Source organism: Nymphaea colorata, chromosome 9 (assembly GCF_008831285.2).
Source record: "Nymphaea colorata isolate Beijing-Zhang1983 chromosome 9, ASM883128v2, whole genome shotgun sequence".
Classification (NCBI taxonomy): domain Eukaryota; kingdom Viridiplantae; phylum Streptophyta; class Magnoliopsida; order Nymphaeales; family Nymphaeaceae; genus Nymphaea; species Nymphaea colorata.
This window is the reverse complement of record NC_045146.1, coordinates 2,253,996-2,279,949: the sequence shown is the minus strand read 5'-3', so window position 1 is coordinate 2,279,949 and position 25,954 is coordinate 2,253,996. Positions and strand designations below refer to the sequence as shown.

General features: G+C 36.7%; 2 protein-coding genes across 7 annotated transcripts; one reads left to right on the top strand and one right to left on the bottom strand.

Moving 5' to 3' along the window:
• The first annotated feature begins 6,042 nt into the window (after positions 1-6,042).
• Positions 6,043-14,619, top strand: LOC116260744 (phospholipase A(1) LCAT3). Of its 4 annotated transcripts, XR_004174163.2 has the most exons (13): positions 6,043-6,497; positions 6,610-6,701; positions 7,032-7,159; positions 7,384-7,519; positions 7,627-7,678; positions 7,832-7,932; positions 9,063-9,245; positions 10,548-10,705; positions 10,783-10,837; positions 10,919-10,972; positions 11,176-11,299; positions 13,537-13,728; positions 14,253-14,619. XR_004174163.2 is itself a non-coding variant. In XM_031639198.2 (12 exons), the coding sequence occupies exons 1-11, from the start codon at positions 6,284-6,286 to the stop codon at positions 13,711-13,713; spliced, it is 1,350 nt and encodes a 449-aa protein (XP_031495058.1). In that variant the 5' UTR covers positions 6,043-6,283; the 3' UTR covers positions 13,714-13,744; positions 14,253-14,619. The 4 variants fall into 4 exon arrangements, 2 of the variants coding, with proteins under 2 accessions (XP_031495058.1, XP_049935585.1); XM_031639198.2 differs by lacking the exon at positions 11,176-11,299 and having other exon boundaries at positions 13,537-13,744; XR_007574275.1 differs by lacking the exons at positions 10,783-10,837; positions 11,176-11,299.
• Positions 14,620-14,632: 13 nt separating this feature from the next.
• Positions 14,633-25,708, bottom strand: LOC116260746 (uncharacterized). 3 transcript variants are annotated; one of them, XM_031639199.2, is made up of 11 exons: positions 25,209-25,706; positions 24,980-25,074; positions 23,628-23,685; positions 22,576-22,773; positions 22,111-22,187; positions 20,221-20,303; positions 19,898-19,949; positions 17,871-17,939; positions 15,813-15,899; positions 15,652-15,713; positions 14,633-15,565 (listed from the first exon to the last, which is right to left on the bottom strand). In XM_031639199.2, exons 1-11 carry the CDS (start codon positions 25,423-25,425, stop codon positions 15,439-15,441), a joined length of 1,125 nt encoding a protein of 374 aa, XP_031495059.1. In that variant the 5' UTR covers positions 25,426-25,706; the 3' UTR covers positions 14,633-15,438. The 3 variants fall into 3 exon arrangements, with proteins under 3 accessions (XP_031495059.1, XP_031495061.1, XP_031495060.1); XM_031639201.2 differs by lacking the exon at positions 24,980-25,074 and having other exon boundaries at positions 25,209-25,705; XM_031639200.2 differs by lacking the exons at positions 14,633-15,565; positions 15,652-15,713; positions 15,813-15,899 and adding an exon at positions 17,511-17,594 and having other exon boundaries at positions 25,209-25,708.
• Positions 25,709-25,954: the final 246 nt, after the last annotated feature.

Sequence of the window (25,954 nt, the reverse complement as noted above, 5' to 3'; positions counted from 1 at the left end):
CCTTTGCTGGACGTTGGTGAAAATTCATACTTACCGACATTTGGCTTTGAACGTTAATAAAAATCGATTTTCACGGAACATTATGTTTTCAACACGTCGATGAAACCATCCTTTTTTTTAGTGACTCTCCACCTTCATCAAATTTAAAATATATATATATATATATATATATATGTATATATATATATATCCTTTTGTCCAAATGCCTCTTAAAGGAGCGTTTGATATACACATAATCATGAAATTTTAGAATCAAAATGCCCATTTTTTAAGAAACTAAAATTATTAAACAAATTGGGTATTTTGTTTCTAGAATTAAGAAACTAAGACCTGAGATTTTGATTCCATTCCAATTTAAAGAGGAATTATGATTATGAAATTTTAGTTCTTCAATGATAATTCCAATCCACCAAACGCCCTTTTAAGGAAATGAGTAAAACAATCATAAAAATCTGATTTCAGTTTCAAAGCGTATAACCAAGTAAAACAGCTATGATCATCAATGGATAAAGCATAATATTTAAACCCCAAATAAGAAATGGTGGGAGCTGGTCTGAGTGGACCTTGTCAAATAAATCAGGGCTAGACTTCTCTCTATCAAGAAAAGGAAGGCGACACAATTTCCCAAGCTAACAACTACCACAAATGAAACTACTTGAAAATTTAGAGGAAAATGAATCATCATATTCTATTGCAAAAGCTAACCACTTGAAGATTGGGCACATACAAAAGCTTTGGGTGAGGGATTTGAACTCCATTAAAATTAATATGTCATCGCTCAATAGATAAATAATCATCATTTCTCATTATCGCTTTGTCATTGCATTAATAAGGCCACGTTTGATGTTTGATGGCCACGAAAAACACTGTGGATGGAGGGAAAATTTTCTTTTTTGTACGGATTCAACCGGCGCCATCAAACTTAGCAAAATTTTCCCTGCTCAAAACTCGCTTCCAGAGTAAATTTACCCTGGAAAAAAGTCGGACCCCAGAGGGTCCGACTTTTTTCGAGCGATTTTTTTTGTAGCCGTTAGGGCTTCTTCGATGAGTTGGGGAGGGCGAGGGGGGCGACGCGAGGAAAGACAGGGTGGTGGTGGTGGCTGGGGAAGGAGAAGGAATCGGGCAGGCGGCTGGCCCCGCGTCACCATTGGCATCAAAGCTGCATCACTCCATGAACGCAAAGCATGCCTCCTCCGTCGTTAAGAAGGCCATCCCTACCGAGAATGGGACCAAGCCCACCTCCCCTCCTCACCAACTCTCGTAAGTCTCTCCGAACGATTGATCGAATTCTTCTTATTTCTCTTGATATTTTAGTTTCCCTTTCTGATAGTTTTTTGAATTTCTGATGCTGACAAACTTTCGCCGTCCTATTTGGGACCTCCCCTTTTCGTGGTTTTGGCCTTTCTTCCTTCCATTTAAAGGTATTGTCTTCTCCTCGTTCTGCTCTCTTGGTGGGGGTGGGGAAAGGACTGTCAAGAAGCTGAGATTGTCGAAAGCTTTGAGGATTCCTGAGGGGACGACGGTTTTCGATGCTTGCTGCCGGATGGCAACTCCCCGCGTTGATGCTGTTCTGCTTACCGACTCTAATGCCCCATGACACACAGTCATGGTATCAGGAGAAAGATGGTTGTTCAGCAGTAAATTTACATTTGTTCATGAAAAAATTTTCTTGCATACCAAACATGGAATATTTTACCTTGAAAAAAACATCCAGGCTATCAAACATGGCCTGAATTAGGAAAAAGGAAAGTTTAACCAACCGTACATTTACCATGGCTTTTTTACCTGGAAAAATTCTTCCCCCTCAAAAAATCCATGCCATCAAACGTGGCCTAAGGAAAAAGATGACTTGACTTCTGTCATGTGAGCCGATGCCCCCGTATCAGTACCACTCCAAGGCATTGGAATCGGCCAAGGTGGAAACGCCCATAGATTTTTGTGCATCCTCAGCTTGGATTGAAACACTCAAAACACTTCAAAGCAAAGTGATATTTCTCACCATATATATTTGATAAATGATCATATTCCCCTTCCGATCATCATTTTTGTTTCTTGAAAGTTGAGAAGAATCAAGATTTTATTTTTTATTGTTGTTGCTTGTGTTATGATATCCTTCTCTTTCGCGATCTGAGTGGCCTCCATGGCTATCCTCCACGATTGTGACTGACTTCCGATGCATGGCCATCTATGGTGGAGAGGAAAACTTTAAAACGTGAGGAACCACATACGTAGGAACAGGTGGTCTTAGCATAAATAATTTCATGCTGCCCATTTGCCATCACACTTTTCTTGTAACGTTTGGACCTTCCTCATTAAGGAAGAAGAAAAAAGAAACTAGAAAAAATAATTGGAGTGCCCGTAGTGGACTTTTTTTTTTAAAAAAAAAAAAACACATAGATCAACTGGAGAAATTTTAATTAAGACTTCGGTTGTGCTTGTTTTAAGGATGCTCGACTGACCCTGATTGTTTTCTTGTCTTGTGTTGATCAAAAGCCCCCCCTTAATCAGGAGTTGGTAACATTCAATGTGCCGGTTTTTCATAAGCTTAGGCATCGGGCCGGCCTGGCCCAACATCCAAAAAACCAGATTCAGGCCCAGGTCGACTCGAAAAACTCGAGCACAAGCTCAGCTCGACTCGAAAAACCTGATCCCGAGCCTGGCCTTTTTGAACTTAAAAATATATCTTTAATATAAATATAATTAATTATAATAAAATATTATAAATATATATATTATAAATTAATAAAAAAACTAAAAATTAAATTATTGGGCCCACCTGGGCCGGTCCGATAATGAGTCAGGCAAGCCTGGGTCCCTTTTTCTTGGGTCCGAGTCGGACTGGGTAGTGGGTACCTCGACGGCAGCCCGGTCTGGTGCCCAGCCTTAGTTTTTCATATACATTATGGTACTGTATTTAATGAAAAACTGTTATTGGGTGAGTAGGAGGAAACCCCATACTAGGGTTAAAGGCCGAAGCCACCATCCTTTCCCGCACCCCAACAGTCTGGAATTGTGTCGGTGTCTGCATGAACTCATAGACCCGTCTCTCTCATGGGAAACTTTTTGCTTGCCAATCAACTTGATCTCTCTTAAGGGGAATATGCAAGCATATGGAATGGTAAACTATTTGGTAAAGGAGAGTAAGAAGAATGATGAGCTAGATGATCCTCCATAGTTTACTAGAGCCATAAACATAACGTCGGCCACATATTATATAAGATCCTCCAGTCTCCTATCTCAGCTAATCAAACACCAAATGTTTTTAATTTTCTTTTGCTAGTAATAACAACTGGATGACATTCTTGCAAGTTTTCTTTTCTTTTTTCTTTTTTTTTTTCTGTGGATTTCAGTTGCTTTTTATGATTGCCATTGTTTATCAATGTTATCAGAATTGTTTCCTGAATCCAACCAGAGAGCTCATGATTCAGGAAATCAGCTGAATAGAATTATAATCGGAATTGTTTATGAATCGCAAATGATAAAAAACATCAAACATCATTCCTAAATCAATTTTTCATTGGATTTACATCATCAAATTTTTGACCTATTTAGAAAATTAATAAAGAAATGTATAGAATCCCCATATTTAGGCTATAGTAACCAATAAATCAACTGAATTTAATTTCTCTAAAATTCACTTCCACAAATCTGATTTGCTTTCTGGCCCGAATTTCATCACCTGTGTTTCCTAGGATGGAGCCTGGGAGTAGGGATGAACACGAGCCGAGTCAAGCCCGAGAGTTCAGTCAACTTGAGCTCGGCTCGATTAATGAAACCTTGAGCTCGATTCGGCTCGAGCTAATAGCTCTATGAAAGCCACTCGAGCTCAACTCGGCAGTTACGTGTTGAGCTCAACTCGATTAAGGGTCGACAAACTCATTTAAATAGAATTGATATTCATCGTTATGCATTGAGCTCGAGCTCTATTAAGGCTCGACAAACTCGTTTGAATAGAATTGATATTTCATCTTTTTGTTTGTCATGTGGCAACCATTGTACAATCTATAATATTCATAACTGATTGAATTATGAGTAATAAATGGTTAAAGCTTAACAAAATGAGTGTATGGAAACATATTTTCTGAAAGACTTACATATTTTATGGTTTGTAGTAATAAATTACGATGAACACATCAAAGAGAAATGTTTATTTGTTGTGAGATGGCGATTCACCTCTCTAAGCTGATGAGCGATGAGATTTTTTGTTCGTCACTGCATCTTAGAAAAAGCATCCCATGTTTGATTAGGTTGGGGAAAGGCATCTGTATGTGCTATCACTCAAACACCCCACCCTTCCTTTCATCTTCTAGAATATCGGACCTATTTTCGGTAGTTTGTGCTACTTTTTAATTCACTCGTATCAGGCTAACTTTTTGTTTTTTTTTTGAAAAAAAAACCTATACTTAAATATTTAAAAAATTAATAGAACAAAAAAATATTTAAAATTTTCAACTCCCACGTCGGCTATCATCTTTTGGGGTTTGTGGCGAATGTGAAGCTCATGGGCCCATCCGCAGCCGATCTTCTGTTTCCCTCTCTTCCAAGCAATGGAATGAAAGAATATGCTAGTGAGAGAAACAGATATGCTAGTCAGAGTGTGCTTGAGACGTCATGATTTTACAAAATCTTCGTATATGCTTTTTACTTTAGCCTCTTTCTTTGATTTCTATATTTGTTTATATGATATATAACATATATTTATTTATTTATTTATTTGGTGTAGATACAATCACTTCCCACCTCCATAAAAGTTAGTGCTGATCATCCGGTCGAAATAGAAATTTCTTCCATTAATTGATTCAGAAAAATAATATTTGTTTTTCTAGTATTTCCATTTGATCAAGGCTCAAGTTTAGGCTTGTCTTTGATTGGTGTTCATTAATTTATTTATTCAGATACTGACATGTGCAGGCATGAAAAAACATTAAAATGATTCGTTTTTCTAAGATTAATTTTTGTTTCAATTCCTAGAGATGTCGACAAATTGGATCAGGTTTGAATCGGAAGTACACTTTACCACATCTGTTTTATGAGATGTTCACGTAGTTGGATTTGAATTCAATTTTGAAATACAGATGAAGAAAAGCTTATGCTATATCTGAATAAGAAATTGAATTCACAACACGAATCCAATATGTATCCAATCCAATCCAAGTATAAATTTTAAATTTACATTCAAATCCAATCTGACTTCTTAATCGGGTCTGGGCCATATTACAATATAATGAGGACAAGCTTTCAAAATAGATGAATACTAGATATAGGATATTTATATTTAGAGCTAATTAGAATTCAATCGTATGATATTTAAATCTAAATCTGAGTCCGAATTTGATTGGATGTCATTTCTTAAATCTAAATGTGAACTGATTTTTTAATCGGATATACGTGATTATTGACATATCAATCATACAACTATACATGGAGATGTTGTCTTGTTATGAAGGTGAAAATTATTTTACATTGTCAATATATGTGGCCTATTATTTAAAATATAAATAGTCAGCCTTTTGTAGAGGTGAAAAATAATTTGGACTAAAATGGGGCAGATTAACAGTAAGAAAATATTACTTGTAAATGTTTCAAAATCTTAAGAAAACTGGGTGGGAAAAAAAAGGACCCTGAATGAATATAACGACTCTAATTGAAAAATATAGAACGCATTTCTACCAATATGGTTTGGTGAGGTTCGTCCGACGCGACCAGTCTTTGCCTAACAAAGACGTTCCCTGGTCGCTGGAGGATTCCAGACCTCAAAATATGGGCCGATACGAGTCGTGTATCGGCCACATGGCTCCATGTTATAGTATCGTGGCGACTGACATATAATACATAGTTGACTGACTATTAGCTTTTGTATTAATATATTATATACAATATTGTAATGTAAAGAATGATTTTATAATGTTCATATGGGTCGGTAGACGATAGGTGAGAATTGTATCGGCTGAGACGGTTTGTTGATACAGAAACCGGTTTTTAGAAATTACACTGAATCCCAGCATGTCATCACTTGGCTGCCGAGAGAGAGAGAGAGAGAGAGAGAGATATTCGGGAATCGGAGTCGAGAAGGCCTCCGGTCTGGTCCGCCGCACCGTCCGGTCAGAGAGGCACCTCTCCTCCCAACCGTCAGCAGGCACATGTTGCGACAGCGACGTAATGGCGTTCCCTTCCCCGCCTCTACCACTGTCATTTCTACTGCCGCCACCACCTCTTCTTCCCCTCCGCCTCCCCGTTTCTATATTCTTCTTCGACCGCAAGCTCCTGGTTCTTGGTCGGGGAGATGTTCGGGACGTGGTTCTCTGGGTTTCCGAGACGCCGGAGGGTCCGCCTCCAGCGGAGTCTCGAGCCTGTCCTGCTCGTCTCCGGCATGGGGGGGTCCATCCTCAATGCCAGGAGCAAGAATAACGGCGGCGAGTCTAGGGTTTGGGTGAGGATAATCTTAGCCAACCTCGAATTCAAGCGTAAGCTCTGGTCCCTCTATAATCCCAAAACGGGTAAATTCCTCCGTTCCTCCTTCATGTTTATTTTTTCTTGTCCATTTCACTAAGTTTCTTTCGGGAACGTGTTTGGGGAATTTTCTGACTGGGTGAGATGCTGGCGTTTAAGGTTATACGGAGTCGTTGGATCCCAATATCGAAATTGTCGTCCCAGAAGATGACCATGGGCTCTATGCGATTGACATTTTAGACCCTGCATGGGTGAGCTTCTTCTGCCTAGAAATAAATAATATATGATATGTGTATGTCTGTGTCTGTGTGTTAGTTTATCCAATTCACAAGCGTAAATCTTACTATGAACTTAGGCCAGTGTCTCTGTGTTTTTTTTTTCAAACCATAGATACCCACCAAGTTTACTTCCCTTTCTGCTGATTTAGTGTTGCAACATGATAAATAAAGTGTCCTTTTTCCCATCTTATGTCTGGCCCTCTTAGACATGACCTCTTAGTGCTTGGTGAGCTACTTGTAGATGTTTCTGTCACATGATAGCTTTATATTGTTTCTGACGATCAGTTTTTTTTTTTGTTTCAGTGGGTAAAGTTGGTACATCTCACTGATGTTTATCATTTCCATTACCTCATTGATATGCTTGTTGAGTGCGGATATGAGAAGGGGACCACGCTGTTTGGCTATGGTTATGACTTCAGACAAAGCAATAGGTATTCAGTCTCGAATACATAACACTGAGAAGTGAGGAGCTAAAATCTTAGACCATTTCCAGTTAAATGTCTTGTGTGTCTCTGTGTGATTCACGCTTCCTCATTTAGTAAAGTATCTGAAGTTGAAATAGTTCCAGTTACAATCAAGCTAATATTAACGTGATAAATTTTGTAGCATCATATAGAAGTTAATTTTCCGGTTTTTTCTTAATCACGTTGTGTAGGACTGAAGAGGTCATTCATGGATTGAAAGTGAAGCTGGAAACTGCCTACAAAGCTTCTGGGGGGAAGAAAGTCAATATAATCTCCCATTCAATGGGTGGATTGCTGGTCTTATGTTTCATATCACTTCATAAAGATGTATGGTTGTGGTTACAATCTGGCCATTTTTCAGTTTATGTAAGATAAGTTTAGGTATTATTTTAGTACAGGTGCTTGACAAAATTGTGCATGGTGGTTGTTTTTAGATATTTGAGAAGTATGTCAATAAGTGGATCTGTATTGCTTGCCCTTTTCAAGGTAACGTCCACTGTAATACTACTGATTCCGTTTAATACATATTTCGGACTGTTTGAGAATTCTCTTTTAACTTTGGTGGATTATAAGTATTGCATACATGTCTTTAGGCTGATTGATCGAAATGAACTCAGGTCAATCGTTGTGTTATAACAGGTGCCCCAGGATGCATTAATGATTCACTTTTAACAGGACTTCAGTTCGTTTATGGTTTTGAGAGCTTCTTGTTTGTTTCTAGATGGGCGATGCATCAACTGGTAATTCATTATTCCATGCATTTTCCCTTGTGTACTGTACCATGTGCTGTTGATGTTGCATGACATTTCCTTATTTGTAAAACTAAAAATCGCAGGATATGTTGAATCCTAACATTGTCCATCAGGTGATCAAGACCCACAAAAGCCAGCATGCACAGAAAAGGAAAATAAATTTTTTGCACAAACAATTATTTAAGAGGTCCCTCAACTCGTGCACATAACCAGCTTGGCAATAAATGAAAGTATGAAACAAAAAAGAAAGTGGCATTTTACCTTCTTATTCATGTCAATAAAAATCTTCAAGTACCAAATTTATGATTTTCTGGACATGACTATCTTCCATGGTTTTTCCTTACACGAAGTCATTCAGCATCCTCTTTGTTCCTGTCTACAGTAAGTTCTTACTTTGTTTGTAGAAGGCTAAAAGCTATACCTTTCATAATGTTGGGGAACCTGCATTCATCTCCTCCTAATACCACCCCATCTGCGATATGAGAGTTTCGGATTGCCATGCTTTCTTTACCATAGAGAAGATGTATTTCCCATTTATTAATTAAAATTCAAGCAGATAGATCATAGAGTTGAGAAAGGTATAAATGGAAGACACACACGATATATATATATATTAGGTTCTCCTGAAAATACTAATGTTAAAGAATATATTAACAATTACAAGTGCAACTTGAGGTACAGAAGCATCTTAACTTAGTTCCTGATATACGCAGTTGACCAATATCTCTACATTCGTATGTTTTCATTGATTTTGTGTTTGTCAAACTTTAGAATTGTTTTTGCGTCCTCTTTATCTTCAAGTGGCTTTTTTCCTTGTGTTTTTCTGTTTTGGATGTGTATTTGGTGCTTTCCGGGCATCTTGTTGCAGCCCATACATCTTTCGAGCACAAAAGTTTTCAGCATGCTTCCTGGTTCTGATAAGGATACATAAACTTGTCCAGTTCTTGTTTTGCCATTTTTCTGAGATTCATTTATTTTTGTTCTGGTTGGGAAATTGTGGTGCATGGTTGAATAGGGCTAAATGATAGTTAGTATGTGACTAAACGCTTTCTTCTATGGGACCACTAGTTCACTTTTCTTTTCTTTTTTTTTCTATTTGCCATTTCTTCAATACAAAGTTGGTTGAATGCCCATCCGTGTATGAGATGCTACCAAATCCAGATTTCACGTGGAAATGTGAACCTCTTATTCAAGTTTGGAGAAAGCAATCCGACTCCAAAGGTTCTTCTGTTGGAAAACTGGAGACATTTAATTCCTCAGACAGTGTTTCTCTGTTTGAAGAAGCATTGCGTGACAATGAGGTACAATAACTTCTGAACATATATAGTGCACTATCTGTTATGATTGATATTTGAATCAGTTAATATGCATTCGGCTAATACTGCAGCTTGCTATATTACATTCATCCCTTCGTGGAGCTGATAGAAATGTGCTTGTGGATAGGTGAAGATGTCGCATTGGGTGGTTTTTCCCTATCTATTTTCATGACTTTAAGTGTTACTTGTCTGCTGGGCTACTTTGTCCTATTGCAAACAAGCATTATTGTTGTTTGTGCATTCAAATTGTAAAAAGCAGGAGAAAAGGCATTTCATGTCAAAGCCTATACAATCCATGCTACTTAGGTGGAAATCACATACATATGACTTGGTAGGGACAATAATACAAGGACTTTGGAAATGAAGGGACAAAGATGTATGAGTAATTATGGACATGGTCCGGACTCGATTTGTTTCCTTATGTTGCTCTAAAAGTATACATGTTTAAAGATGCATGCACTTTCAAGTGGAAATAGAAAGGCTACCATCCTCAAGAAAAAGAGGATCATAAGAGGAATGCCTTGTTGGTCTTCATCTGGTGATTGTCATAAAATATGAATATATGGTTTGACATTCTTGGTGTGGTTGCCATAGGGATGTCATCAGATGGTGGTATTAAGAAGGCATTAGTTTGGTAGATTATTTGATCATGGCTGCCTGAACTGTGAAGTAGGAGCATGAAACAATATGCAAAGTAACAGTGGAAAGTAGAAGACCTGAAATTTTTGCTGTCTCCAACCATTCCGAAGAGCCGAGATCTCATAAGGGAAAAATGAGGTGAATGGAAAGGCACAAACAAAAACTGTTACTTAAACCAAGAGCAACTAAGGAACCAAGCATATTCAGAAAGGGAACTGGATGCAATTGATGCCAGAAGTGAAGAAGAAAGTGAAATATAAAATAGAATGGAATGGGGAACATTTAATTCTCTGTCACAATGTCATAAAATGAACTGAGTTTTCAGGAATTCATACTCCTTTTGTCATGCTGAAGCTTCCAGTAACCCTGATTAGTTCACAGGGCCAAATTTCTTATATTTGCTTTTTCACTGCATTATTTGTCCATATGATGACAGATCATTGAGGCCGTGGTGAGACTGAATTGCAATCCTTAAATTGCTATTCGAAATTTTGCAAAACTGCAAACTACAGAAGAATAAATGGTCAACTCACTGATTTTGCACTCGCTCATAACTTCAATTTTTGCCACCGTTTTCCTTTTCACTTTTTTTGCTGAACTTTTGTGTTTTAGTATTTACTGGACTTATCTTTGTTTAAATAATTGCAGCTGACATATAATGGAAAATCAGTACCTCTTCCTTTCAATTCTTCCATTTTCAAATGGTCAACTGAAACCCGCAGAATACTCACCAATGCTCAACTACCTGAGAGCGTGAGCTTTTACAATATATTTGGCACGTCATTTGATACACCTTTTAACATCTGGTATGTCAAGCAAATTTTGTCTCTTTTTCTAGTATTCCTTTCAAAAATGGATGCCATACTTATTTTGTTTAATGCAGCTATGGATCTGAGAGTTCTCCCCTTGATGATTATTCAAAGATATGTCACTCCATGGTAAATGGGATGATTGTAAAAATCTCCAGCTCTTTTTAGTATTTTGGCGAATAACATCTTATTTTGATTGTCTTCATGCAGCCAAACTACTCATTTGTTGATGGTGATGGAACTGTTCCTGCTGAATCAGCGATGGTGAGAAATTTAAATTGCTAGCAATATAATTGCTACCTTTCACTGCTTGTATGGAAAAGTTCTTGTATCAATTTGTAATTTTGTACATATATCACATGCGCTTTGTGCACGTTGAGAAGTGTGGACTGCAAGTTTTGGCATTTTAGTTATTTCCTTTTGACATTGTTTACATGTGATGCTTTTTTTTTTTTTCCTTTATCTAGTTAATGTTACCCTTTGAAAGGGAGGCCAGTTTCTACTTGGAATTGAAGAAAGAAACTCCAAGTCATACCTTCTAGGTGTTGGATGTCATAATTTTGCCTAGTAATTTTCCTAAAGAACTCATAGGTACTCTCTTTCAACTTAAATTTTGACTATGCATAGTTACTTCCTTTTCTCATGTGGTGCCATCTTTTTCCTAGTGCAATTAATGCTACTCTTTGAAAGTTCAGTGTTACTTTGGAGTTGAGGAAAGAAACTCCAAATCATAAATTGTAGGTATTGCATGTCACAATTTTACCTAAAAATTTCCTAAATAACCCGTAGATTCTCTCGTTCAACTTAAGTCATTTGACAACACATCTTCCTTTTTTTTGACATTGTGTTACATGTTTTACCCCTACTCCTGTCTGTGGCTGTTGTATGTTGAAAGTTGAAACAGTTGATTGCTAATTGTTCACATGGTACAATTACAAGGTCTAGGAGCAGGATAAATACGCTTAAGAGAGAAGCACTACATAAGATAGGGTTCAAGAAACATATCGCAGAACAACAAGAATGACCAGAAGAGCAGGAGTTCATTAAGGAACACATAAACATTTAGAAAGATAAGGAACATTATTGTTGAAATGCTTAAGAGCAGTTGGACTCAGAAGTTTTTTAGCTGCACTAAAAAGCTTTAGTCAGGCCTCAGGGACATGAGAGAGGGCTAGAGTTAGATCTTTAGGCCAGGTCCAAGGGAATATGCTATATAGCGAGACCTGGCCCACTGTTGAAAATGGGTGAGTTTATGAAAACAGCTGTCTGCACATGTCTATACCTATCCTGGCCACTGCATAAAAAGGCATTGAATGAATGGGCAAACCCATATTTATGTATAGAAGTGGAGCCATGACTAACCACTTGGGTAGTCCTAGAGGCTAGAAGCCTATAACACTAGCCGTTTGGACTAGTGACTAGCTGGTGCCATTGATCATTTTTGTGAATTGAAAAAAAAATAAAAAACCATTCGAAAGAAGAAAGATACAAAAGGAATAGGCAAAGCAGTAGCATGGTAATAGCGTAGTAATAATCACTGTCATGGATGTCGGTGTTTTCCTAAAGAAAAACATGAAATAAAAAATTAATAAAAGGTGAAAATCAGGATATTTAAAAAAAAATCCAAAAGAAAAAAGTGTTTTCCATTTTTCCTTTTTTCAGAAAGAAAATAATTTCTATTTGAAGTTTCATTTGGCATATTGTTAAAACTTTTGAATTTTTATCAATATTTTTTGTAAGAAAATTAGTAAAAGAAACTCCGGGTTTTGTATTATTTTATATATATTTTTTGTATTTTAAAAATTTTTGAATTTGCCAAGGTTTTCCAACAAAAAAAAAAATCCTGATTAATACCAGAAAAGAACCTTGCATTAAAAACTCTGAGAATGATATTTGTGAAAATGATAATAATAATATCAATTATAATAACTGAACTCTTTAGAAGAAATAATTGTATGTGATGTGTGTGTGTTCATTCATTCTCAGCATAGCTGATTTGAATTGTTATGGCTTTTCAAGAATCTGCTTTCCATCGTGCTGAGTGCCTTGTCCATGAATTCTGAAAAGCTATCAGTATTAACAGTTTGTGTCAGTGCAACTGTGCATGTGGTTGATGTAATTTTAATTTTCCAAAATAATGTTTCACCGTAATTTTACTCTGTTCCATTCAATTCAAGGGTATCAGTCACTGCCTAATCTATTAGCACAAATTCAGTGTTACCTTCGTTGTCATCCTTGCACTTTAGTTTATGAACTACATGCCTGTGCAGAATGGTTTAATGGAAGCATGTGAACAAAAATATCTTCAGTTTCTTTTAGAGTTTGAGTTATTATGTTTTAATGCAAATGAGCATTCCTTAGTCTTTTGCTGTCATCTAGTTATTAAGTTTCTTGATGTTTAAGAATGTCATACCTCTTGGAAAAATAGAAAATCATAGAAAGCTATCCTAGGAACCAGTGAAAGATATGCAGTGGGTTTTTTACCTTTTTAGTATTTAAATATGGGTCAATCTGTTTTCCACTTTCATAAACCAATTGGTCTTTTTACTGTTCCTCTCGAATGCATGCTATGTTATCAGATAGATCCTTCATCATATGATGGTAGTCATGATGTGATTCCTTGTTTCCTTTTGCTTTGGTGCTAGTTTGGTATGCATATGAAATTATGAATTACTTTTCAGTTGCCCCAAATATTAGGCATTACTTAACGCTGTTTTACCACACTTGAACAGGGTGTCATCAATTTAAATGAATTTCAATTTTTGACTAGGTATTGCCAATTCAAATGAGTCTGAAGTTGTGCCGTTTGATCTTTGTTTTCAAATCAGGCTGATGGTTTAGCAGCAATTGCTCGCGTTGGAGTTCAAGCATCTCATAGGGGATTGTTGAACAATGAAAAGGTGTTTGAGTGCATAAAACAGTGGCTAGGAGTTGGTCAAATAACACAATTAAGGAAGCCTAAATATGCAAGGAATCTTAAAGTGGCCGATGTTTCCTTATTTTAAGCCCCAAAAGATTGGGTAAGTTTGTAAATAGGTATGTTCATTTGCCCCCTCAAATGTGTCTTCATTGTTGCACACGTTTTCTGTGGAAGTGTGGATTGGTCTGAGAGAGTCAGTTCAGCTCCCGAGTCTGGGGATTTTTGCACGTTTTTCGTGGACTGGGTTTAGCATATTCAGTTTGGCTCTTGAGTTTGGATTTACTGTGCCAGCCATGTTGCTTCTATTTGAAGCAAGTGTTAGGGGCCTCCTTTCTCCTTTTTCTTTTTTGCCTTTTCCTTGCATGTGCCGTTTGCCCTCATATGATAATCCAGATTCATGCATCTTATTCATTGCCCTTTCCAGAAGTTGATCCAGTTCCGGGCCGGCAGTTTATTCCCATTTCCCCTTACCCTTACGTTCAATTGTTACCATTTTTGGCTTCCGCTGGGGGGCAGATTGTTAACATCTCCTGCATTGTTATTTGTCTGTTCATACTTCATACTATTAGAGTCTGAAAATTGATTAATGTAGTTCTAAAGTGAGGGATCCTTTTCCTTTTGCAGGATACAGGAATGTTTGCATATGCACATTAACAAGTAAAACACTGTCTTATGAAGATAACTTCAACCTTTTCATCCTGAACTTTCAGCTGTCTCCATGTCTCTTAATTACGGTAGGAGTGGAGGCGCTGATCTTATCATTCGGACATGATTCCACTCACTGGTTCTGTTGCAAACTTGTGACTTCACATGCTTAGTCCTTTGATTGTACTGAAGATATATATTTATCATGTAACTTGATTACGAAGTCGAACATTCAACAGAAATATAAATATCTTCGGGTGATGATCCGATTGACAATAAACTAGTGTAAGAACATTCTCCTATTCTCATATGTTAAAGAAATCTAACATGGAAATTGAGAACTTAATTTCTTGGGAACCTGTTATCGTTGACTAGCAGTTTGAGGTCTCCTGTGGGCAGTTTATAAAACAGTCCTTGGTGTCGGGTCATAATCACTCGCCTGCTTTCTAAGGCTGTTGCGCCCTTATATTCACACTAGCGTTCGGATCATACTTTGGTTTCATTTCAAGCTTGCTGGATCATGTTTTGTCACTTTTAGTGTCTTTTCGCTGGGATATTTGACTTTCGGTTCTCATTGATACAGAGGGTTCTATGAAGAGTGCTAAAAAATGAGAACAATATTCTACTAAAAACGAGGGGAGCATGGACCTGTGGAGAAGCATACTTATTTTCACCTACTCATCTTTAAAAAGAAGCTGCACCAAGGTACCATTTTCTTCACGTTGAACGCTAAACGAGAAAAAAACGAAAGGAAATTGTGGAGTATGTCCCACAAAGCTTAAGCCATGGCTTTGGAACCTTTACTGGATTGTCATAACAAAACTCAACCACTGCTGAAACGTTCCTGCACAAACCATGCATGACCTGTACATGACGGAGGCCAACCGAATGCAGACCTGTTCTCCGTAATGGAGAACGCCTTCCCATTTCAAAGCAGTTACATGGCGGGGTAAACTTGAAGTAGCAAACCGCATATGTTTTCTTAGCTGAAAAGCATATCTTCTTTAAACAGCTTCAAAGAAAAGGAAACCAAAACAGAAATCAAAGCAGAAATGACAAGAAAACAGAAAAAAAAGCGAGGGAGGAAGAAGGAGGAGAAGAAAAGGCCTTCTTCTCAAATTGAACCCATGGATATGACTTGCAGTGGTGGACGACTAGATAATGCTTATGTTTTTGGTGTCGCAAATCGTGGGGCATAAGTGTTAGTGTTTCGTTGGCCATCCTCCTCATCTCTTTCACTGAGTTGGAGGCTGTTTTGTCCATCAGGTGCCGCTATCTTCTCTCTGGAAGCCCTGTTTTCAAATTCTTATTCAGCATTCCCCAGCTTCATAAAGTGATGCAACGTCTTTGAGAAAAGTGGAAATGAGTGTTGACATACCATGAGAAAATTATGATTCCAGAGCTGACCATGAAAAATGCAAGGAAATACATCCAGTCAACCTGCAAGGCATGATTTCATGATGGTTGGAGCTAGAACGCTGAGATTTTAATATAATATATACTTATTGAAGAAGAGCATGAAGTTTATGAGGAGCCCACCTTTTGGTGATACACAAAAATGCGAATGAGAACAGACCATGCATCTGCTGTAAGTAATGAAAGATTAAGCATCGTAGATCCGCTTATCTGCAAAAGAAATAAGAATGAGACCACTGAAATTCTAGATCTAGGCGAAAATCAAGATAATGAGCTCTATAGTCAAACGCATCATCGTTTTCTCCTCTTGTGAACTTGCCACACATGCAAAACGGGGTGATCAAGATCTATTCTCAACTGCAGACAGAGATAGAACCAAACAAGAAAGATTTGGTCTCAAGATTGATAGCGTTGTGTTAAGCACCCACTTCTTGCCTATGGCTTTGAACCCTGATATTCCAGATCTTATGCACTTGCGTTCTTACTAACATAACTTGTGCAAATCTGAAAATGCAGAAAATTGTGATGAAGGGAATTTTTTCTTGTTGGTACAAGATTAAAGAGTTTCTCCCAAATTTAGAACCTAAAGAAACTAAACAAATATGAAGAACATGTCCTCAGTAAAACTGAAATCTATGTGCTCAGGTTTGAGGAAACATTAGTATACACGGTACAAAAATTTGGTTTCAATAATTGGTTGTTCGGTGTTCAGCTATTGGAGGTTGCTGTGCATATCAGTACCTTTCTTTACCTTTTGAGAATTTCAGAACCAAAAACTTTCATTGTGCTGTTAATGGTGGAGGTTGAATCTTCCCAATGTCAGAGGGGGAAGTATATTTCCAAGGCTACAGTAAAATAAAGTTATTTAAATGTATTATCCTAGACCTTGTGGCTGTTGCAATCTTGCTTGCTCATGAATTTGGCTTTCCGTCATGATGAACCCCAAATATTTGAAGGTAACTTTGCCCATTTTCGTTCTTTTCAACAGTGGGTGATTAAAGTAAAAAGTTGGGAAGTATATAAAAAGGATGAATGACGGCATGCATCCATGGCGATGACTACAAGCATGCTAAATTATTTTACAACAACAACAATACTAAAACGGGTGCATCATAATTTTCACATGCAGCTTAATCTTCAATATGTACTCTCTCCTTAGCTAATCTAAGTTCTCAACCAGAACCAAGACAATATTTGGAAGCTCCCTTTATTGGGAAGAGTACAAGTAAACTTAATCAAAATAAAAGCTGGAAGAAAAGGGTTACTTTAGTCATTATTTTCCCCAGGCGAGTGGTTATTTTTCTACTGCCATAAACTTTAATCAAAATAAAAGCTGGAAGAAAAGGGTTACTTTTAGTCATTTTTTTCCCAGGCGAGTGTTATTTTTCTACTGCCTTAAAAAGAGGCGGAAGTCCCCCTCTATGCCCCTCGCCCTTCGCAGATCAAACTTTGAGATCTTTTTTGTGGTTCAAAAGATTATTGTACTGGGTCATGACAATGAAGGTTTCATAACACAAACCCCTTTTGGAGTGGACCATCTTGCTGCGGTGCGGACAAAAGGTTACGAATTTAGTAATATTGATATAATTTTATAATATCTGTAGTATTTTGAAAATAATAGCAACCTGAAGGTAAGAAAAAAATTGCAAATTTCCTCCTATTAAGACTACGAAGACGAAGTACGAAATTGGGAGAGATCAAATGAAAATTGTAACAAGCAAAAATACTTAAAATGAATGGATAAACATTTGGTATTAGCTCTCCTTCTCGGTCCTTCTTTTTCATTTCTAACATGAGGAAACAGAACCGAGTACATGAAACTTGATCGCACCCAGCAGCATAGAACCAGTGGCCAGTGCTATGTCATATTTCTTGCATGCACCACCCTGACGCATGCAACTCGATCTACCAGGTCAAAAGAAATAACAATAGAAGAGTTCATCTCATATAATTGTAAGGCATTTAGATTGAACGCATTTCATCAATGATAGTAGAAGAAAAATATCGATTTCCGAAGCTAAAACGTTCTGCGTTATGATTAAATACATGGCTTTCAACCAATGTTGAAGTCGCCATATTATATGAAGAACAGACAATCACCCAAGGACGGCAATTTAGTAGGACACGATATCTTTGAATTCAACTACCAAATGAAACAGACAACACGTTTAGTCAACGTACCTTAAGCAAGATTGGCACCAAACTGTAGAACAAGAACAATGCTAGAGAAAATCCAATAAAGGGCATCACCTGCAATAGAATGGCATCAAGGAATGAACAAAAATTGAAGGTACAGGAACCAAAGTAAGTTGGATTCCAAGTAAGTCGGATAGTACCTTCACAAACATACAACAACAATTCATGCTACATGAAATATTTACAGGGAACTAAGTGGTTTGATAATACATAAATGAGAACTTATAATTTGGCACCGGAAAGTTGAAAACTTGCTCGCACCATTGAAGAAAAGAGAGACTTCAGTTTCTGAGATAAACACTTCTTCTGTTTAATTTCTTGCATCTTAAATCGTCTCAAATTTGAATGTGCCTACCAACAAAAGGCTTGCATATGCAGGGAAAGGAGAATAAAAATGACTGCAAGCGAAGAAGATGAGAAGTACATCATGAATATAAGAACCTGCTAAATACAATATATGCTCGCCTATGCAGGAAAGTGAGTTTGGAAGATGCACGTTTTTGCTTCTGAAATCTTATTTGACACCCAATGCGAATTTGGTTCATTCCCGACTTAAATAACATTTATTCCTCTTGAGGTAACTTAGTCTGAAGCACAAGTTGACGATAGTGCATCGGACCAGCATGCATATATATGGCATCTTAATCTTCTAACATTTATTTAAAAGAGCATGTATTGCAGATATTGCCACTAATGTGACTGAAATATAAGCAGAATATGCACATTTGATCATGATTTCGCTTCTCATTGCTTTCTCTCAAATTGGAGCACAAAACAATTGTTTGAGGGGAGCATGTGAGGAGAACCGGCCAGAAATAGAGGCAAAGCAAGAGGTGTAGATGGAACTGGGATGAAAGGGTTGCCTAATATTGAGGAGCAAAGTTTGGAAGATTATCAAGAATTATAGGAAATATTAGAATACATCTGATACACAACAACAAAGGCAAGCTGTAGTTGAGTTTTCCTTCTGATCCAATCCTACAAACATTAACCCTTTAAGCAGAAGCTACCGAGTCAAATTTAATGAAGACTGATCAGCGAAGATCATGTTAGGTTTTTTGAGCAAAAACACATTTTGTTTAAAGAATAATTAAAAAGTCAATTTGTAGTTTTCCTAGTAGAAGCCATAGCCACAGAAAATGTGTTTTTTTAAAACAAAGAAAAAAGAAAAAGAAAAAAACATGTTAAAAACGTTAAAAACAGGTCAGCCAAGAAAACTTTTAAAAGAAATGCAAAAAAATGATTTTTTAGTGTTTTTTCCATTTTTTCACGTTGTCAAGTTTTTTATATTTTTTTAATGGTTTTAATACCAGATATTTATTTTTCACATTTTTCACATTTTATTTTTAATTGGCTACCTTCCTTTCTCTTGCTGAAAAAATAATTGCTTTCAATTTGCCTTGTTTTTTTTTGGAATTTTTCCCAAGAAAACAACTTTACAACTCACCGACCACTGACAGCGTCAAACTAAACACACAAAAAAGTTCTTTGGTAGTATTATCTATAAACACAAATCGATCAGAGTTTCCAATTAGGTGGCTGGCCAAAAAAAAAAAAGCTCTTGATTGAGAAATGGAGAGTCCGAACAAATCCAATTGATTATTTCTTAAGAAACCGAAAGAAATAAATGCCTAAATATTTACTGACTATCAATTAACTTTCACCACAATAATATGGAAACTAGACAGAAAAGCTTTTCCTTTTTTCCTTTCAACAGAATATATATATTAGGAGACGCTTTTCATTAAGCATAAAGTAGAAAAGTGTTCGCTAAGCAAGGCAATTGCCTAAATGAACAGTCACCATATGAACTTCTGTTTGAACTCTTTAGCTGTCCGAGTGACAAGAAGTTGTCAAGAATAAAGTAAACCACAGAAATCAAAGTGTGCAAATGCTTGGTGTTGTGCTACTGCATTGACATTGAAAAACTAGATAACCAGCTGCCTTCTTATCTTCTTCAATGGAGAAATTAAAACACTAAAGAAGAATGGTAGGCAGAAGAAGAAACTTACTGCGCCCACTGTCCACTTAATGGACTTCAGCTCCTGCCGCTCTAGTATGGCTCTGTATAAGAGGTCAAGGATCGGAAATTGAAACAGACTCCGCATTGATTTGTGAAAAGTTGCTTACTGGTTAGTCCCCATAGTTCAAGAATGCTATGCGTGGAGTAATACTGTAAGAAAGGAAAGATAATGACGATGCAAAGCATTCGCGGTTCTAACATGGTGTGTTTACCTTGTCTAGCTATAACCCTTAACAAACAAATTGAAACACACACACACACACACACATGCACACACATACGCACAAAGTTTGTGCAATTAAACAAGGATACATTTGGCATGCGCCAACTATGGCTCCGAAGACGCCCAACATTGCCATTACCTCAATCCTATCAACATTTTTCACCAAAAATTCCTGAAAACAAAAAAGATAATCAGTAGTAACGATTATGCATATCGGATAAAGGGTCAAAGATTATTAATTATAGAAAATTGAAACACATTCGTATTTATCATACGCTATTAAAAGAATCGAACAAACATATGGATGCTATTTGAACAAACTAACCAATGAAAATTAATACAGCGAGAACAGCACCCATTAATCTTCTACAATTTCTACTTTTCATTTATTAAAAAAAAGTTTTCTTTTAGGAATATCTTTTCTGTGGGAGTGTCAATATTTCAAATGCAGATAATCTGAAATACATGAAAAAATCAGACTCAATAGAGACTGGTACAACAAAGTTTGGGAACGTAAATTCGTGTTATTAGCTTGACATCTATTATATTCCAATTTTGTAACCAAATGAAGGAAAATCAAAAGAGATGAATTATAAACCTAATTAACTAGCAATTAAAAGTGACTTAAAAGATAAATAAGCATAATAAAGAAAGCAACTACGCCACACAAACTTGTTTGCTCGTTTAATATGATTATTAATTAATTCATGTGTAACAAAGCAAACTTCTAATATATCGAGTGTTGCAATTGGTTTGTATAAATTAAATTAAGGTACTCTAGAGTCATCTCACTTCACATAAGAGACGTGGATTTGCTTCCTGTCTTTGTTTGCCAAAATGAACAATACTCTACCTTGTCATTTTATTGTCCCCAGAAACAAGTCTGGTTATTGTCTAGAGCTGGCACTAAGTTAGAGTTCAGTACTCTTTAGTTGCACATACAACATGTTGTAGATTCCAGCCTTAATCCCCCTTATTCTCATCACGTTGGGCAAGCATAGGGAGTATTTCATCCTATTATCCAATCCAACAAGGAAACCAAAGCTTTGGATAATTATGCTTCTCCCCTTCAACTTTCATAACAATGTCCCCTCCTCCCTTTTTATAGAATAAAAAAGTTGATGTATTAGAAACTCGAAACAGAAACTAACCACCTGCCAACCCCCGCTTCATCCATACCCTTATTCTCAGACGACTACATCAGAACTTAACAAGAAATGGACACTTGATACATCTTCTGAAGTTCACCGAAAATGGGTCATAGAGGAGATACATATGATGCTTCTTGGGATTGACTTTTACAGCTCAATAACCAAAAGCAAGATCTTTTGTAAACAAAGCTCTAGCCAAGATAATTGTTGATCATCTTATAATCAAAAGTGATAACGATAAGGTCATCAGCAAGGATGCCAATATTTGAAATATCAAGCCAAATAATCACAAGAATCATAAACTTGGTATCAAGATTGATAATATCTATTGATGCCTCAATGAGGACCTTCAGCGCGTACTTCTGAATATATACCTTCTCAAGTGATTGTCAAATGCCTATATCCCTTTAAATTGAATAGTGCAAAACTTTTGAGAGTCAAATTGTACATGAGACAAAAATTCTAGTTGTCGAAAACCGTAGTCACAGAAAATGTGTATTATTAACAAAAAAAAACGCGTTTAAAAGTTTGAAAAATAATTAACTGGTCAGGCGAACAAAGCGTGAAAGCAGAAAACATGTTTTTTTGAAGGAAAAAAAAACGTCAAAAATGAAAGAAATGCATTTTAATTTCATGTTTCCCCTTTTTTCATTTTTTCATGTTTTTCACATTGTTTTTGGTTATGTATATGTGTACTTTAGCTTAATGGCAACGACCATGACAAGAACAGGCCAGCTTCTGATCAAGAAGAAGGGATATTCAAACACTCAATCAAACAAGAAAAAGGATAAAGAAGTCAATGGAACTGATAAGCAGGAAACGACTTGCCTCAGAAACGTTGCTAACTGCATAAAGCGTGGCGCCTGCTACAACAATTAAATCTCCTTTCAGCGGGTTGGGTCCTCCTATAAGCCCCCAAGAACACGCATGAACGTTACATGATCGATTAACATACACAGACGTTGAAGTTGTTAAAGCATAAGCATGTACAAAATCCGAAGGAATAAATTAAGAAAAAGGTTTTCAATCATGTGTTTCTTGCTTGAAGAATGCATCTAAGCATGAACTTTAATCATCGAGTTAACTCAACATGTTTTCTCTGCTAAATCGATTGTAAGCGAGTATAATAAAGATTAGAGTGTTTAATTGTTTTCAATATATATGTCTACCATGAAGTAACATGCAATTGGTAATGTAAGGGAGATAATATTTAACGATGGCCGATCAGGAAAGCTGGTAGACGCATGCGACAGGTAGCAGTAGCAGTAGGAGTAGTAGTTGAAAGAAACTGACTGGTTCTATCACCGCCTCCATGGACATCGGAGAAGACGATGACGACAAGGCCGCCGATACAGACAGCCACGCCGAAGAACTGAATGAAGCCATAGCGAGTCTTGAGGAAGAGCCATGTCAAGATGATGACCGAAGGAATGGACCAGCAAAGCAGCAGCATCACGCTTGTCATGGAAGTGTACTGGTACGCTTTCACCACTGCACAATATGCCACACAATCATATATATTTACTAATAACATAATGCGTACAAATTAATATTAACCACCATTCATGAATCCTCTGAGACTTAGATGATGAATCAGTTGTTTAGTCATTATATATTGTTAAAATTTTCCACGAACGATTATCATCCTTTAGGAAAAAATTGTAGATATATACTCTCATACCGCTACGTGATTACCACTTCTAATGTTTTTCCTGATCAATAAGAAATCCCAAATCAAACATCTAAATACATCAGAAAATATTTTTTGGATCAATGGGAATTAATTATATAGCCTTACGTATTTTTGAACATAAGTATTACATGGTTTCTATGGGTTTGAACACCTAATTCAGGATTCGACGTTATATTATGGAGAATAAGTGAATATGACATAACCATGATCAAGTACAAGAATCGGCGGGAACCGTCCATCATATCAAGTTAAACCAATCAAATCAGTTGTTTGAGTGATCTATTTATATATACGTATAAGGAGTAGTCTATGAAAATATGACTTTTAGAATGATATTGTAATAAATGAGGCCTTTGAATATATCATTTGTTCATATTAATTTACAAGGTGCACACATTTTTATGTTGCCAATTAACAAATATATACTACCATTTTTTATGAGTACGGTGTTTAATTAATTTCACTTGTTATTAGAATTGTTTTTGTTATTTGGACACTAGCTAGCTATATATATATATATAAAACACGATAAAACATCTTAATTTGAAGTTATATGATATGTATATGCCACCCTTGTATCAAATATTTAATGATCCTGAATACAAAGGAAATATGGATCTACTTGGTTGAAAGTGCCACTTAGCATACATACCAAGAAAATTAGCTTCCACATCGACAAGTGCAAGAAGTATGTAGTAATACCACTTGGCCTGCACAAACATAGGGAGAAAACGAAATGTTTATGCAGCAGCAAATATAATCTCTACATGAACTAAAAAATAGTTAAGGTTGCCGATAAAAAAATTGACGATTGCAAATAATTATGATTCATTCAATTTCTCTTTTTCTACTGATCACTGTTAGATGACTACTATTAATGTGTAACAAGCTATAGAGAAGAAAAAACAAAAGTTACTTGTAGAAAATTGAAAGAATTCATAATGTAAATTTAAAAAAAAAAGGAAGAAAATCTGGAAACCTGGAAAAAGTAAAATATACTGTTTACCTAAAAATAGACGCAAAACAGCCAGATGGATGAGAGAGAAGTGTCTAGCCACAAATACACGCAACATATAATCCAATATTTATATGCTACCAATCGAACCAAGCAAATAATATAACAGAAATTCTTTTTGACCAGAAGGGCAGCAGAAAAAAAAAATTTGAAGATGCTGTTAGTTCAATTAATTAGGATTTTATTCTTCAATTTTGTCATTTCCTTTTCAAGATTCATCCTTTTTTTAATGTTTAAATGTACATATTAAATAATATTCTGTTAAATAATTAACACCGTATTATAGCTCAATATGACTGGATTAATAATGGAAAGGTATTTCTATCTCCCGTCACAACTCATTATTTATAAGTCAAGGCTTTGTAAGCTAGAAAAATTTGGACATTTGACTTTTGAATCCTAACAAATTAATTTCTATCTACATACACCTTTTTTTGCATTCATTCTGTGCAGGTCTGCAAACAGTTCTCTTAGTTGTGGTTGGTTTAGAGTACTCCAAATTAAAGCATTTTGCTTTTTATTTATGCCAGGAGTATGTTTGATTAAGAAAAATTAATGGAACTGCTTTTTTTCCAAAATTTCTTGTTTTTGTTATTCAGTTGCGATATTACGGATGAATTTGTGTCGCTTACAAAATGTTGAGGACGGCCATGGAAAGTTAATTGAAAGGGAAAATTTTGAAAAAAAAAGGCTAATTGGGCGGGGACTATCAATAATAGTACTAATTATTCATATTCTTATTGTTGCTGTTGTTATTATTATTAATCATTTTGTTATGATCCTTCAAAGATTGTAGAAAATAAGCAGGATAGCAGAAACTATATGAATGGTAAATCATTATTATGAGTGAGAAGGAGGATGAGGGGAGAAGATCCAGCACTCCTAATCTCCTAAAACTCTAACTCAGGATGTGGTTGATGCACGCCACCCAACCTAATGAGTTGCGTCGCCCATCATTGGAACAGGAAGGGAGAAAAAAAGAGACTTACGCGGAGCCCTTTCTTCCGGAGAAGCACAACGCTGCCGTAAACTATTGCCAGAAGCGCGTAGTTGAGGAATGATTGCGAAGTTGGAGCATTGATCCCTTGTTGGTTTCATCAGTTCACAAATCAATTGTTTGTAACAATTAGGTGGGAGCGAAGAAAGTCCATGTTCAACGCAGAAGATGGAGAGCGAGAGGGAAGGAGACAGAGAGAGGTGCGAGCTGCTGCTGGTTACCTCTTTTGACGAGCTCCGTGGAAGAGATGGCTGTGGAGGCGTTGAGGAAGGCGACCATCTGGCCGAGAATGACAGCTACCAGCGTCATCCTCTCTCGAAACCACATGATCGTCTTCTTCATGGATCCTCCTCCTCTTCCATCGCCACCACCGCTGCCACCACCGTCCTCCATCACTACCCGGCTTCTCCCCACGTAGCCTCCTTCCTTGCCTGCCATCTCTCTCTCTCTCTTCCGGGGTAGGAAGTGATTAATGAAGAAAAAGCAGATAGAAAATTCTGATGGTCTCTCTCTCGGGGGAGGAAGAGATTAGAGAAGAAAAAGCAAGATTGATAGTTCTGATGGAGGAAATGGGAGATGTGCAAAATGAAGAAGCTGATGCTGGCCTTAATGGTCAAACCTAATGAGAGAATATAGAAGTAAGGGCGATCGATTTTAAAACAACTACAGACGTCCGGTCGATTGTGTGCGTGTCTTTGAGAGAGAGAGAGAGAGAGAGAGAGAGAGAGAGATTGACTTTAGCATTTGCTCTTCAGACTTTGTATAATGGAATTTCATTTTATATGGATAAAATGTCATTTAAAGCAATTATCACAAAAAACTATTTTTTTATTCTAAGTCTTATTTGGACATTCATAAAGTTTTTGCGTGAAAGTTTAGCGCTCTTACAAATTTCTAAGAATATGTATATAGATGAACTTGTACATAGAACAGATTTTGTCATACTCCTTTATACCCTAATTGAATT

Bases quoted from the DNA above. Each gene is read 5' to 3' on its own strand.
- LOC116260744 (XM_031639198.2), top strand. From the start codon at position 6,284: ATGTTCGGGACGTGGTTCTCTGGGTTTCCGAGACGCCGGAGGGTCCGC. The intron at 10,706-10,782 runs GTATGTCAAGCA...TGTTTAATGCAG, and splicing joins GATACACCTTTTAACATCTG to CTATGGATCTGAGAGTTCTC. The intron at 10,973-13,536 runs GTGAGAAATTTA...TTTTCAAATCAG, and splicing joins TTCCTGCTGAATCAGCGATG to GCTGATGGTTTAGCAGCAAT.
- LOC116260746 (XM_031639199.2), bottom strand. From the start codon at position 25,425: ATGGCAGGCAAGGAAGGAGGCTACGTGGGGAGAAGCCGGGTAGTGATG. The intron at 22,188-22,575 runs GTCAGTTTCTTT...GGGGGCTTATAG, and splicing joins TGGAGGCGGTGATAGAACCA to GAGGACCCAACCCGCTGAAA. The intron at 15,900-17,870 runs GTACGTTGACTA...TTTCTTTTGCAG, and splicing joins TGGTGCCAATCTTGCTTAAG to ATAAGCGGATCTACGATGCT.